The sequence below is a fragment of the Belonocnema kinseyi genome, chromosome 6, assembly GCF_010883055.1.
Source record: "Belonocnema kinseyi isolate 2016_QV_RU_SX_M_011 chromosome 6, B_treatae_v1, whole genome shotgun sequence".
Classification (NCBI taxonomy): Eukaryota; Metazoa; Arthropoda; class Insecta; order Hymenoptera; family Cynipidae; genus Belonocnema; species Belonocnema kinseyi.
In genome coordinates, this window is record NC_046662.1 from 130591653 (window position 1) to 130604917 (window position 13265).

The window sequence follows — 13265 nt, forward strand, 5'->3', positions numbered from 1 at the left end:
AGACCCACTCCTATTAAACGCATTGCCAATACTATCCGACGATTGATATCATAGGCATTTCTAATAAATGGACTGTTGGGCACACTCGCTATCACTTTTGTTTCACTATTTTTTTCACAAGATAAACAAATTATGTTAATTTTGAAGCCCAAGCCACGTTTTGATGATTGGTGGAACTGCACTGTTGAATGGCAAATACGACACACAAGATCCTCTGATAATTGTGAAAAAACTGACACAAAAGCAATGAAGCAATACGTGAACGTCGGATTAACATTCGCATCACACGGAGGAGCAGTTTTTAGTTTTTTCGCCGACGCGCTCACACCTGACAAATCTGCTTCTGCCTCGTAACGATTCATGGGACGGTTCTTCCCCATTTTTCGTTTACGACTTGTCGATTTGGTGCCTTTTTTTGTGGCAAATACTGGTTTAGTCGACCCCATATTCAATAAAAACTTTAGCAGCAATACTATTTGAACTCTAGAACACGACTATGAGTTAGCGTGGTGCCAACAGTCAAACTGATACTACACTGATACACTAATACAAATATTTGAATTTGAATGGTAGGATTATTGGCATCATCAACTAGGATATTTTGCCAGATACAAAGTCTTTATTTGCCCAAGGGCGTTTTTGTTTACTCATCTCAGGGGGTTCCCTCCGAGAAACGGTCGGACTATTTTTACATAGTCAAAATTTTGTTTCTACGGAAGGAGGGTTTTGACGGGGAACCTATAGTAACCGGGATGTCACCTCCAATTACTGGACCTACAATTTATTTACAGGTCGGATCCGAATGACCTGAGCCATGGTGTTAATTTTAGCACATACACTTTTTTTGAAAAAAGTCAGAGGTGCCCACTCCGGGAATCGAACCCCGGCCTCCCGCATGGGAGTCCGACGTTCTATCCACCGAGCCACCGCGGCTCTCTCTAATACAGATACTGTTCAAAATCTTACTAGTGCCACACTTAGGCAGCTGCGTTTACTATTTACTAGTGGAAATAGTCGTAAAGGGATATCAGAGGTCGGTAAGCATTTCGGAGCGAAGAGCGCGCCGCGGGAGCCCGACCGCGCAGTGGGGTACCTAGCGTCTAATGCTCATAACTCGGAGAAAATTTTTTTTTTTCGAAAAATCACTTTGGGACGTCCTTTTTGAGATGTTTCTCTACCATTTTAGCTAAAAAAAAGAATTGATTTTTTGAAATTTTTACATAGGTGTTACCCCTTAATGATCATCCTCATTATCATATATTTTGAACCCATGAGACATCCTGTTTAGTGTTTTTCTCAATGGGTTCAATACTAAACAGATCCATAGTGCACTGAAGGAAGGACTTCATGTGAAGAACGTGAGAAAGGGAAGTGTGCAAGGTCGTTTATGTTGTTGATTTTAATGGGGGGGGGGGGGTATCGCTTAATCTATAAAGCCTATTGTGCCACACTCTTGTTTATTCTCAAGGCAGTACACCGACTCAGGCCACCGTCACTGAGTATTTCTCTAAAGTCATCAGTTATATGCGCAGATTCAAAGCACTGTCTTTGTGTGTTAATATTATTTTTGCACCTCAATTTTGAAATACTTGTTTTTCGTTAAAAAAATTATCGACAATATCTTAATGGTGGTTACTTAAATATCACTCAGCAAAGAGCTCAAAAACGCCATTTCTCATAAGACACAATGTTAAATATGACGAAATTAGAAACATTAATAACTTATTTATAAAGTATCTTAGGCTTCTGAGATTTTAACTGAGTACTTTTTGTGATCATATTTAGATATCGTGAAAGTCTGGTTGATATGGTAATGGAAATTCTTGTAGCGATCGTACCTCCTTAAAGGACCCCACACAATTTGAATTGAAATGCGGCCCTGGTTAAATTGGCTGAACTTGCAATATAATAAGTAGATAAGTAAGGCCGGTTCCGGATACAGATTTTCCGTATGACTAGCAAACTTGCGGCTAGAGCGAAGAAGGCTGTAAAATTGGTTTCACTCCTTGTGCTGACTAATGAATCACAGTTTTGAACTATCCACACTGTCGATATTGGAAATCAATACTTAAAAATCATGGGAATGGATGTTTTCTGCCCCAAAAATATGGAATAGGAGATGATATGATATACGATATCGCAATATTAGACTATTTAATACCTGTTACTCCTGCAATTGAAGTTTTTCACCCCAAAATAATATAATTTTTTATGTATTAAATGCTTATCGCAATGGTGCGTCATTGAAAATTTCCAAGATCTGCAACCACACTTTTGCTATTATAACAATTCTCGGTAAACAAAATTCCATCTCATTACGTCATCGTCGATTCCTGAAATCCTTATCACTGTGAACTTAATTAATTAAACGTTCTCCTTTGATATTTGCCGACAGGGCGTCATATTTCATATAATGTTAAACAATTTCTGGGGTAAACAAAATTCCATTCTGATGACGTCATCGTCGATTCCTGAAGTCCTTATCTATGTGAACTAAATTAATTAAATGTTCTCCTTTGATATTTGTCGACAGGGACATCATATTTCATATAATGTTAAACAATTTCCGGGGTAAACAAAATTCCATTATGCTGACGTCATCATGATTCCTGGAATTCTTATCTATGTGAACTAAATTAGTAAAGTTTAAATACGTATTATTTTTTCACTGTCATGTTAATAATTGCATCATATGGTTAAATACTATGAAAAGGCTACAGAAATTTGATGGAGGGGGTAAGCATCTATAAGAGAAGGGCAGTTCTTCTCTTTCTTAAGTTTGTTGTCAGATGCCAGATTGTGAAGAAGAAAAGCAACAAGAGCTGAAAAGTCGTTTAAACGTACTCCTAAAGAACATTCAAGATCTAAAGCAAGTCATTCAAGTGCAAGCCGATATACAAACTCGAACTAGGAAATTTAAAAGTGTGAATCTTGAAGATAACAAGCAGTGAAGGAGAAGAAAAAAGAATGGATTTCCTAAAATTAAACAAAACCGCTCGCAGTGAAGATTTTCTTCCAACAAAGAATCTGACAGACCTAGAGTTAACAAGGGATATGGAATAACGGACATTAAGGAGGCTCAAACAAAATATGGAAGGAGAACGCTTGTAATCATAAAAAACAAATTCACCGTTTTCCTACCTCAGAATGGCAAAACTGTTTAAAGAGGATAAAAATCCGTTTATGCAAATGAAGAAAGCCTGTGAAGATCAGCATCTTGAAATGGTATATTTGGGTGGACGCTTCAACTCCAATGAATTTGTGGAGACACATGTATAAGTGTGTGCAGTTTTTCAAATATCGCTCAGTCAATGACAAGATTCGGTGTGATATTTATCATGCCTTATACACCACAAAATCAAATGATACATGCGACCACATACAACCTGAATTCATCATTCACAAAACAAATTATTGTTGGTGCTGAATTTAAAAAAGACGGAATGCTCGCCTCAGCAGTGAAACTTCAGGTCAGTCATCCTCAAGCAAGTATAACCCTAAATCTTGAAGAGTGGAAATAATTTAAAAGTTACTTTAACCTCATGACACTCTTCTTTGATGGCCAAGAGAAGCAACAATGCATCTAATGTGGGAATTTCCGTACACACATGACTATATCTTTTGGAAAGTATATAGTGGCTTTGGAGAAAATTCAAGAATCCGGTATCTTCCGGTATCAACCGGTACAAAAGATGTCATTGAAACCATCGCTGAAAGTGTCTGGCGTAACGTGAAATCATCATCTGTGAAAAGTGTAAAATCTTATATACCAAAAAACTGTACGAGATTAAAGAGTAGCGCAATGAAAAAACTTATATTTGCTAATCATATGCGATTTCAAATTCTATTTCTTGAAATGATGACTTTTTATAGTCAGAATGTGTGTGAAGAAGTGATTGAGAAATTACCAGAACTCAGATGTGTAAATGGTAGCTTTATAAATTAAAAATGTCATGTATTTTTTTTGTAAGAAATATCTAAATAAAAATATAATTTAAACTAAATTCGCCTTTTTTCATTTACTAGATTAAGGGTAGGTACATGTGTAAGTAAAAAGACATATACCCGAAAATAATCAAAACCTAACCATTTTACAAATAGCTTATTTCCTCGCTTTTTCAGTACTTTTTCAACCAGGTAAATTTCTGGATGTCTAACTTAACCTAGTTCTTGTTCATAAAAACTATCTGCAGTAGCTTTACCTTGATAATCTTTAAGCATATACATCACTGGTTTAATATTCTTAACATGGCTTACGGAAAATGTTTCAGTTGTCCAATTCGGTGTGTAGCCTTTCTCAAAAACATGCTTAAATTTACTTATACGCAATTTATCTCCAACTTTAAATTTCGCTTTCTCAACTGCATGCTTTACATTGTAATTTTTGTATACATCAAACAACAATTTTTTCTCATTTTCTTCAGTAACATCTTTTGTTTTCATTCGAATAGTCTGATGCCTAATATCGTTGCAAGATGAAACTAAATCTTTCAAAATATCTATCCACTTGTAATTCCCCTGTAAGCTAAATTGCATCCACATTTTATTCTAAGTACGATTAAATCGCTCGAAAATAGATGCTTTTAAATTACTAAACGTCGAGTGTAAATTTATCTTGTATCGCTTCATAAGATTTTCAAAATATAAGTTGTAAAATTCTTTGCCTCTTTCAACATGTAAATTTTTCGGTATGCGTCCTTTGTCAAGTATAGATTCCATAGCTGTAGCTACATCTTCACCCTTCTTGGATTTAGCTGGAAAAGCCCAAGCAAATTTGGAAAATATATCAATTACAGTCAAAATGTACTTGTATGCTTTGTTTTCTTTTGTATAAGGTTGCATTTCAACAAGATCCCCTTCCCAAGTCTCATCGATGCTACAGATATCAAATTGTCGACGTTGATAGTTTCTTCAAGCAGGCCTATGTAGCTCCTTCACTAGTTGCAGCTTTTCGTTATTCATTTTTTAGTGTGTTCAGCTTGGCATCTAACTGAGAAATGAGCTCTGAATTGCGATGCGCCAGTTCTTGAAAGGAATCCACACATATTGCATCATATTTAAATTTACTGCATCATCTAAATCTTTTGCATCAGCTACATTGCACAGCTTTTTCTATCCGATATCATAATTTCCATCGGTGGTGAATTTGAATCCAACTCCTGGTGGACCTCGACTTGCCATCTTAGCTCGCTTAATATGACGTCCGAACACATCGATGTAAATTTTGCAAATGACCAAAATATCGTCAAATTAATTAATAAATATTAATTATCAATAATAAATTGATAAATTAATTTAAAAAATTGATTAATGAGTAATTCCAGCCTCACGTAATTCTTCAATAATTGTCATAATTTCATTCGTGTGACTTGGATTTCCCGCTGCTTGAGATGCTAACAGTAAACGCAATCTATCAACTAATTCGTTTGGATTGTCCCAATAAATGTAGTCTAATTTATTAGCATCTGTACCAACCATATATTTTGGAATTAAACCGTTACCCATTGAAGAGCGCTTTTCAATTTGTTTATTGTTAGTTTTCAAAGGTGAAAGGGGAATTAGTTTTTTTGATAAAATTTGTATATTTAAAAGATTTATTATCACAAAAATCCCCATCAACTCTATAATGTTTTTGATGAAAATTTGTTGGAATTGCAATATTTAAAAATTTTTTAAGGTGTTCATTATTTATAACAGAACTATTTGGTATCTTTTTAAACAAAAGTTCAAGCAAACCCACAGTCTTTTTATAGCTTACAGTGCCTATATTAATAAGATTTTTATTGAAACTTATCGAAGAATCTCCAATCATTAATCTGTCTTTCGATAATTTTCGTACACCGTAAACATTATCTATATCTCTCCTTCTTTCCACCAACTTTTGAAGATAATCAATTGCTATATCATTTGATGGAAAGGAAACTGGTGTTTCTGAATCCTCCAATGCCTCAGAATCGTATGCTGATATGAATGAAGTTTCATCATCATCTTGATCATTTTGCTCTTCAACATCATTTTGAAACCCTTGCTGAAATTCTTCAGATTCACTCTTGATTTCATTTTTCATTTTATTCTTGGCTTCATTTCCGATTGGATCAATTCTTTTAACAGTTTTAAAACCATTAACTATCTTCTCAATTGGTGCAATGATGAGCTTAAAGGTATCATTTAATGTCTGATCAACTGTTTCTTTACCCAACTTTAGTAATCTATGCTTTCGTCGAATCGCTTCACTAGCTTTAGCAATTTCATGCAAAATACGTTTTTGCTTATGAAAGCCCTCCTCACGTTTAGACATGTTAATACCGCAGTGTTCAAAGTGTAACTGTCTCTATGTAGTCATGACATACATATTTATTGCTTTTCCAGATTAACAAAACAGTCAAAACCTTTTCTATATCTACCTTGATTCAGATTTATATCCTTATCAATTACAACAAATCCATTCTTATCATACCAGCAAGCTAAACACACCTTTTTAAATTGTGAATAAGGCATGTCACTATTCACATGATCATCATATATATGCTTCAGATTCATCTCATCTTGTTTAAACAATACAAGCAAATTAACATTGTCACGTATAAAATGTTTCGGAATACGAGAATATTTCCGACTCAAATAGAAACAGTCAACATCCTTGTGCCTACCCATTGAAAAAAATGCTTTTTTATTATCTTGCTTTTCACAGACTACATCATCAAATACGAACACTGAATTTGAATTAGCTTCATTTGGTATTACAACATCATCATGCTCATTGAAAGGATAGTACTCAACACCAGCTACTGAGTTCAGAACTTTTTCTGAAAATTTGTATTTTGATTGATTTAAAGATTTAGAGTAAACATAAACATTTTCAAATCTCAATCCATTTGGGTGTATTAACAGAGCCAACAAAGCATTTGTCTTTCCACAGTTGGAAGATCCACAAAATATTGCTCGTACACTGCTTGGTAACAGATGTCCATGCCGGTTTTTTTTCTCATGTTGTACAAACGAATCGAAATTATTGATAGGTAGCTTTATAGGTTATGCTTCAAACTGCATCTTGACTATGACTGAGCGAAAAACTGTAAATGTCAGGTTTACGTGGGTTCAGTCTTTAGTCTGAAAGTATCTGTCAAACAGATATGACCGTTCACGGTGACAAACCTACAGTCAGTCGTAAGCGATCCTCGAAAGAGGCAAGACGTGGCAAAGGTCTGTTGAATAAAATGATTAATAATCTTCCTATAGAGTTACATACTCCTGGATACCATTACTGTGGGCCAGGCACGAAATTGTCAAAACTAATTGCGCGAGGTGATCCTGGAATCAATCCTCTTGACGCTGCTTGTAAGGAGCACGATATAGACTATTCACAAAATGGAGAAAATATAGAGGCTAGAAACTCAGCTGACAGTGTACTATCTGAAAAAGCTTGGAAACGTGTCCTTGCTCAGGACGCAGGCTTGGGTAAAAAAGCCGCTGCTGGGGGAATAACTAATGCAATGAAAATTAAATCAAAATTTGTTATGGGTCTCAAAAATAAAAGGTCTATCACCACAATCAAAAAAATAGTTACAGTAGCTGAAAAGGCAATGATACCACGTAGTAATGCACAAACTGTTATCAAATCTGCTCTCAGAGGTGACGTGCCGCTGTAAAAAAGACTGGTGGAAAATGAAATGTAAAGAAACCTCGAATTTTACCAGTTCCAAAGAAATTGGGTGGCTTTCTACCCTTTCTCATACCCATCTTTGCCGGTCTAAGTGCTATGTGTGCGCTAGCTGGTGGAGCTGCGGTAATAACTAAAGCTGTTAATGATTCAAATTATGCAAAACGAAAGCTTGAAGAAAGAAAAAGTCATAATGAAGCTATGCAAGCCACTGCTGTGGGGAAAGGTCTTTATTTTAAACCATATAAAGGAGGATTAGGACTTCATCTAAAACCATATTATCAAGGAGGGGGACTTCAGTGCAAATCAAAAAACTTAAAGTGACGCTACCTCACCGAGCATTAACCGATGCAGATTTACTTAAATTCGCAAAATCTTTAAAAATTAAACATTTTAGATGTGTTTTTATGCGTAATGGATTACCAAACTGTGGGCCACGTAAATGTGAAAGTGCTTTTGTTAACCTTGATGATAAAAACAATCTAGGTACTCATTGGGTTGCGTATAAAAAGTTTAACAGTAAAATAATTTATTTTGATAGCTCTGGTAACCTCAGGCCACCTCTGGATCTCTTTAAGTATCTCGGTGTTGGTAGCGTAAAATATAATCATGAAAGATATCAAAATTGTGATACATTTGTATGTGGACATTTATGCCTTAAATTTTTATGCAATTAATTAAAATCGCAAAGTATGTATAATCTATATAAATGTAGAGGCTAATGATTTCAAGCCAGTCAAAGACTAGTCGTCATCATGGATGATTCATTGACGTTAACATTATCGGGCACTTCTTCGATCCTAAAAAATCAGTATTTTCCTCCAATTGAGTAGTCTCCATACAAAAATGACGCTGTTGGTTTGTGGAATTTCTAACCTTCATATTAATTCCCAATGTAGCCATTGGTCAAAATAATTTCTACGTGGCTGAAGAAATAATTGAAATACGTACAGGAAGTTATGAAATAGGTGATATACAGCGCTAACTACACCAAGAATATTGGATCCTAATAAACATCATGAATCTGACCAACCAGTATATAAGATAGTAGAAGTCCCATCGCACATCATTTACTTGCCGATCGTCATCAAGACAATAGATGACATACAGCTCCGAATAGTTGATCAAGACGGACATTCGGTTAATTTTCGTGGAGAAATTATAACACTCAGACTACACGTCAAGTCTTTACGATAATGGGTATTGTTTTCAATAAAAAGGTTGGATTCAGCTATAATACTTTAGTACCATGGAGCAAGAGCATCATCCGACCACAGACTGTCAAAGGGATAAACCTCAAAACGTGCTGCTGTTGAAAAGGCTGGGTTTCGAGGTTGCAGAACTCGAAAAAAGAAGAGCATAAAAATATTCAAGATTTTTTGTGGTTGCCTCTGTATTTTTATATATCGACGTTTAATTGTTTTTCATGGAGGGGGAAATTTTAAATATCGAAACTCCCATTATTTTCGACGAATCTATCGCTCATTGTGAAGTGCATGCACACCAGTCATATGCTTCATCAAGCTGCAATAATATTGATGAGATTAGAATTGCAGTTCAGAATCAAGATCATTGTCTCCTGCCGAGCAAAAGTTCACTACACGTACACGGAAGAATAGTAAGAACTGATGGAGCACCAGTAACAAACACAATTTTAGTTTCTTATGTTATCTATCATTTGTTTGAAGAAGCAAGATATAAAATCAATGCAATAGAAATTGATAGAAATAAAAATGTTTGTCTCACTAGCCTCATGAAAAATTATGTATCTCTAAATCCCGGACAATCACGTTACATACAGAATACTGGCTGGCTTGAAATAAATGATAATAATCAATCACTAACCATCGCCACTGATTACTTTGATGATATTTACCTCTTAGCATGATATTTGGCTTTGCTGAGGATTATCACAAAATCGTTGCCAATGCCAAACATGAACTTATTTTGACAAGATCAAAAAGTGATGCAAATGTCATTTTGCAAGCAGCCTCCATTGAGCAATATATAATTGAAATTAATAAAAATAGAGTGGTTATTGTCTAGTGTTAGATTGTCAGATTCACGCAAATTTTAGTTACTAAAATATATTGAAAAAGATCTACATATTCCATGGTTTCAAAATGGGGACATATTCATATTAGATCGGTACTATAGAAATGTTTTACCTTTACTCGAAAACTTGGACATCGATCATAAAATGACCGCCCTTCTACAGCCAGGTCAATGTTAACTTGATACTGAAGCTGCAAATGACTCTAGAATTATTACAAAGACAAGGTGGCTAGTGTCTCGTATACCTAATGTTATTCCAGCTAGAGTTGAAATAGACAACCTTCAAACGAGAAACGCACGATGTGTTCATTTAAACGCAAATCATGTACCCTACTTTCCAAGACTCGATTTCAATTATTTTATGAACCTTTCAATAGGAATATATCAACTAAAGCTTGCACCTGCTTACATGCAGAACAAACTTCAAAGAGAACAGGCTAAACAGTTTTAAATAGACGAACTATTGGATGAACGTGGACTCATTAGAGTGCATATTATGGCATTTAGGGTATTCATAATATCAGCCACAGCGGATCAAATATTCTACGACAGCATTGCTTGAAAATGTCATTGATGCAGGTCACAGACATAACATGTCTTGCCTTTGTTGGTTGGACTGATTTATAGTATTGTCTTAACTGGCTGGACTAATAACATGTCTTGAATTTGTTGGTTGGAATGATCTATAGTCTCACCTTAACCGACTGGACTAATAACATGTCTTGCCTTTGTTGGTTGCTCTGATTTATAGTCTTTTCTTAACCGACTGGACTAATAACATGTCTTGCATTTGTTGGTTGGATTTCGTCTATTATTACCAGGACAGCGCCATTTTTGTTGCCCTTATTAGCTGGACTGGTCTTACCAGTGTTTCTAGTTTTGTCAGTATTTTGCTGATCACAGTTTTTTGGAAAATCTTCACCTCATCTTCAAGTTTCAAGCGGGTCATTAGATTCGCTTTTGTTCATATTTTTCTCGTTCATCCCCAGCTATCTCGAAAAATTTTCATTTTTTGGTCTAGTTCGCATGAGGATTTTTTTATCAGGAGGCTTTGAACTATATTATATTGCAATTTCAGCCAATTTGACCGGGGCCGGATCATAATGTACATCGTTTTTGGAGTCGCTGAATCCGAATCCGGGATTGATTGAACTCGGTTAGGTCGCATTTCGTTCCTAACCTCGAAAAAATGATGAAAGTTGGAACATTCATGGAAACACCCAGAAAGCGAAGCAGTTATATGTTTTCAGGATCGCTGAGTCCTAATTTAAAGGTCATTTGACTCGGCAAGGTCGTATTCTATACATAACCTTGAAAAAATGAATTTAAACACCGAAAAATGTCCCTGACACGTAAAAAAAATATTTTATATTTTCCTATGAGATCTTGTTTTTTTCTTCTCGAAGGACCTATGCAAGGGGGTTCTGTGACGATTCACAGCTTTATGAACAACCTCTCTTTGCAATGTTGAACAGTAAGCTGCTAACATATTCACATCCCACCTTCCCTGATACTTACGTTCCATCTTCTTGATGTCTTGATGGAATCTTTTTCCCTGTTCCTCACTGTAATCCCTCAAATTTATTGGAAAGTAATCTATGTGAGAAGTCAAGAAGTGCATATTTTCTGTGGCATCCATTTTTCGTAAGTCATTTTAAGCAAAAAGCACTAGTGTCTTTCTTGCATGTATGTTTCGAAAGAGAAACTGGAAATTTTTGGTTTGAAGGTGCCATATGTGTTCATATCGAAATACCCGCCCGTGAGGGATCCTGATCCGACCGCAGGTGAGTCTACCATCCTAGGGGTGATAACTCTCATACCTCCCTAGACCTAAGTATGAGCGCTTTCCGACTTTGACAAGGACTATGTCCACCCGTCGTCAGACACACTACGGTTTCATCCTCACAACATCACACCCACCTGCAAGGCAGCTCCCCTTCGTTAGCTTCGTTACCTCAACAAATCTGAGAACGAATCATTCTACACATCCCCTTTCGGGGCAGTTGTCATCGTCGAAGTCTCTGTCAATGTAGCGTGTTTTTGTGCCACAGACTGATAGCCATGCTTAAAGAATGACTAACAAGTTATATGTACCGGACGCTGAATAAAAAAAAATTGATGTCGCGAACAGTTTTCAGTGTTTTAATTTTTTTAGGTTATGAGTGGAATGCGACCTTGCCGAGTCAAATGAACTTTTTATTTGGATTCAGCGACCCCAAAAACGTATAGAGATATTTATCTCGTCTGGTGGACAAAACCTTTTTTTCGTGTCTGTGTTATTTATAATATTTTTGTATAATCATATTATTCAATGTTTGAAGCAAACGTTTTTGTTTTAATAAATTACACCATATACATTTCTAGCCAAAAATTTCCTCCACGATAATAAAGACACATGAGTTTTGTATAGATATAAATAAATAAGAAAAAATCAATTAAAAACCTCCAGTTCGTAGCCATTAAATTATCATGGAACTATTTTTACCATTTAACAGTAGAATGTTTGGGAATTCATTAATTTGTGAAACAGACTTTCTTTCTATTCCTACTACCCTAGGATACATCCCTAAATGATACTCAGAATTTTCAGGTTGTAGGGAGGATTTATTACGGGAGACAGTAAACATTTGTTATGCTTCTTGGGTTGAATTTAAAAATACGATTTTATATGCTATGTGTAACGAGATAACACGAAAGTATCTAAATATACTTAACGTAATTTGAAAAAGTAGGGTCACTTAATAATTTATAAATCAACAGGAACAACCCACCGAGAAGCCTTTGAAGTATTCCATGTTCGCGCAAACAGAGCATACGAACAGTTTTACTCAAACGGAACAGAACAATTCAAGCTACAGTGGTCAGCGGCAGGTAGTGAAACTTACTTTATTCTCCTATCTTGTACATTTTAAATTAATCTAATGTAGATTATGTTTATAGGGCCTTGCAGGAAAAGCATTTGAAAGTTGCCCCCGCCCGAACCTTTGCGGGATTTTCACTGTGTTATGAGAAGATTATGAGATACAAGCACCATTTTTGCCTAAGAATACTCTCAATTGTTTTGAGTAATATGTCCAAGTTTTAAATTAATTGAAGAGGTAGAATAGGATAAGAAAAATTTTAAATCTTCAGTGCACTCTGTGAAGTGCACCTCCTTCTGTATAGTGCGTAATGTTTATACCTACAATGTCAGTTACGATTATTCATTGACCATGACGCTTCAAAAGCTGCCCTAGTGTCATAATGGAGCTGCCCTAGTATCATTGTATTATTTTTTGTAAGGTTGAATTACGAGAAACTAACAAATTAATTATGAACGATTTCGAGAATACATTGTGAATTTGAGAATTCAAATTAATTCAATATTCACTACCTACGATGTGGAAAAGGTATTCCATGATATGCTAGATATCTGTCTAAAAGATTATAAAATAATAGAGAAAGAATATTTCTGACAAATTGCCGCATAAATGTGATTTTATAGCTCACAATATTTCATGGTGTCTTTCGATTGTAATTGCGATTTCTTTTTATATTAATTTCAAATATT

The 13265-nt window shown here is 35.4% G+C and overlaps 1 protein-coding gene across 1 annotated transcript in view; it reads left to right on the plus strand.

The window, feature by feature from the left end:
• The window catches only part of LOC117175598, a 250587-nt gene that overhangs the window by 6674 nt on the left and 230648 nt on the right, over nt 1-13265 (plus strand). The window contains exon 2 of the mRNA XM_033365306.1: nt 12476-12586. Within this exon, the coding sequence (XP_033221197.1) occupies nt 12509-12586 (78 nt within the window). The 5' untranslated portion in view covers nt 12476-12508. The remainder of the gene's footprint in view (nt 1-12475; nt 12587-13265) is intronic.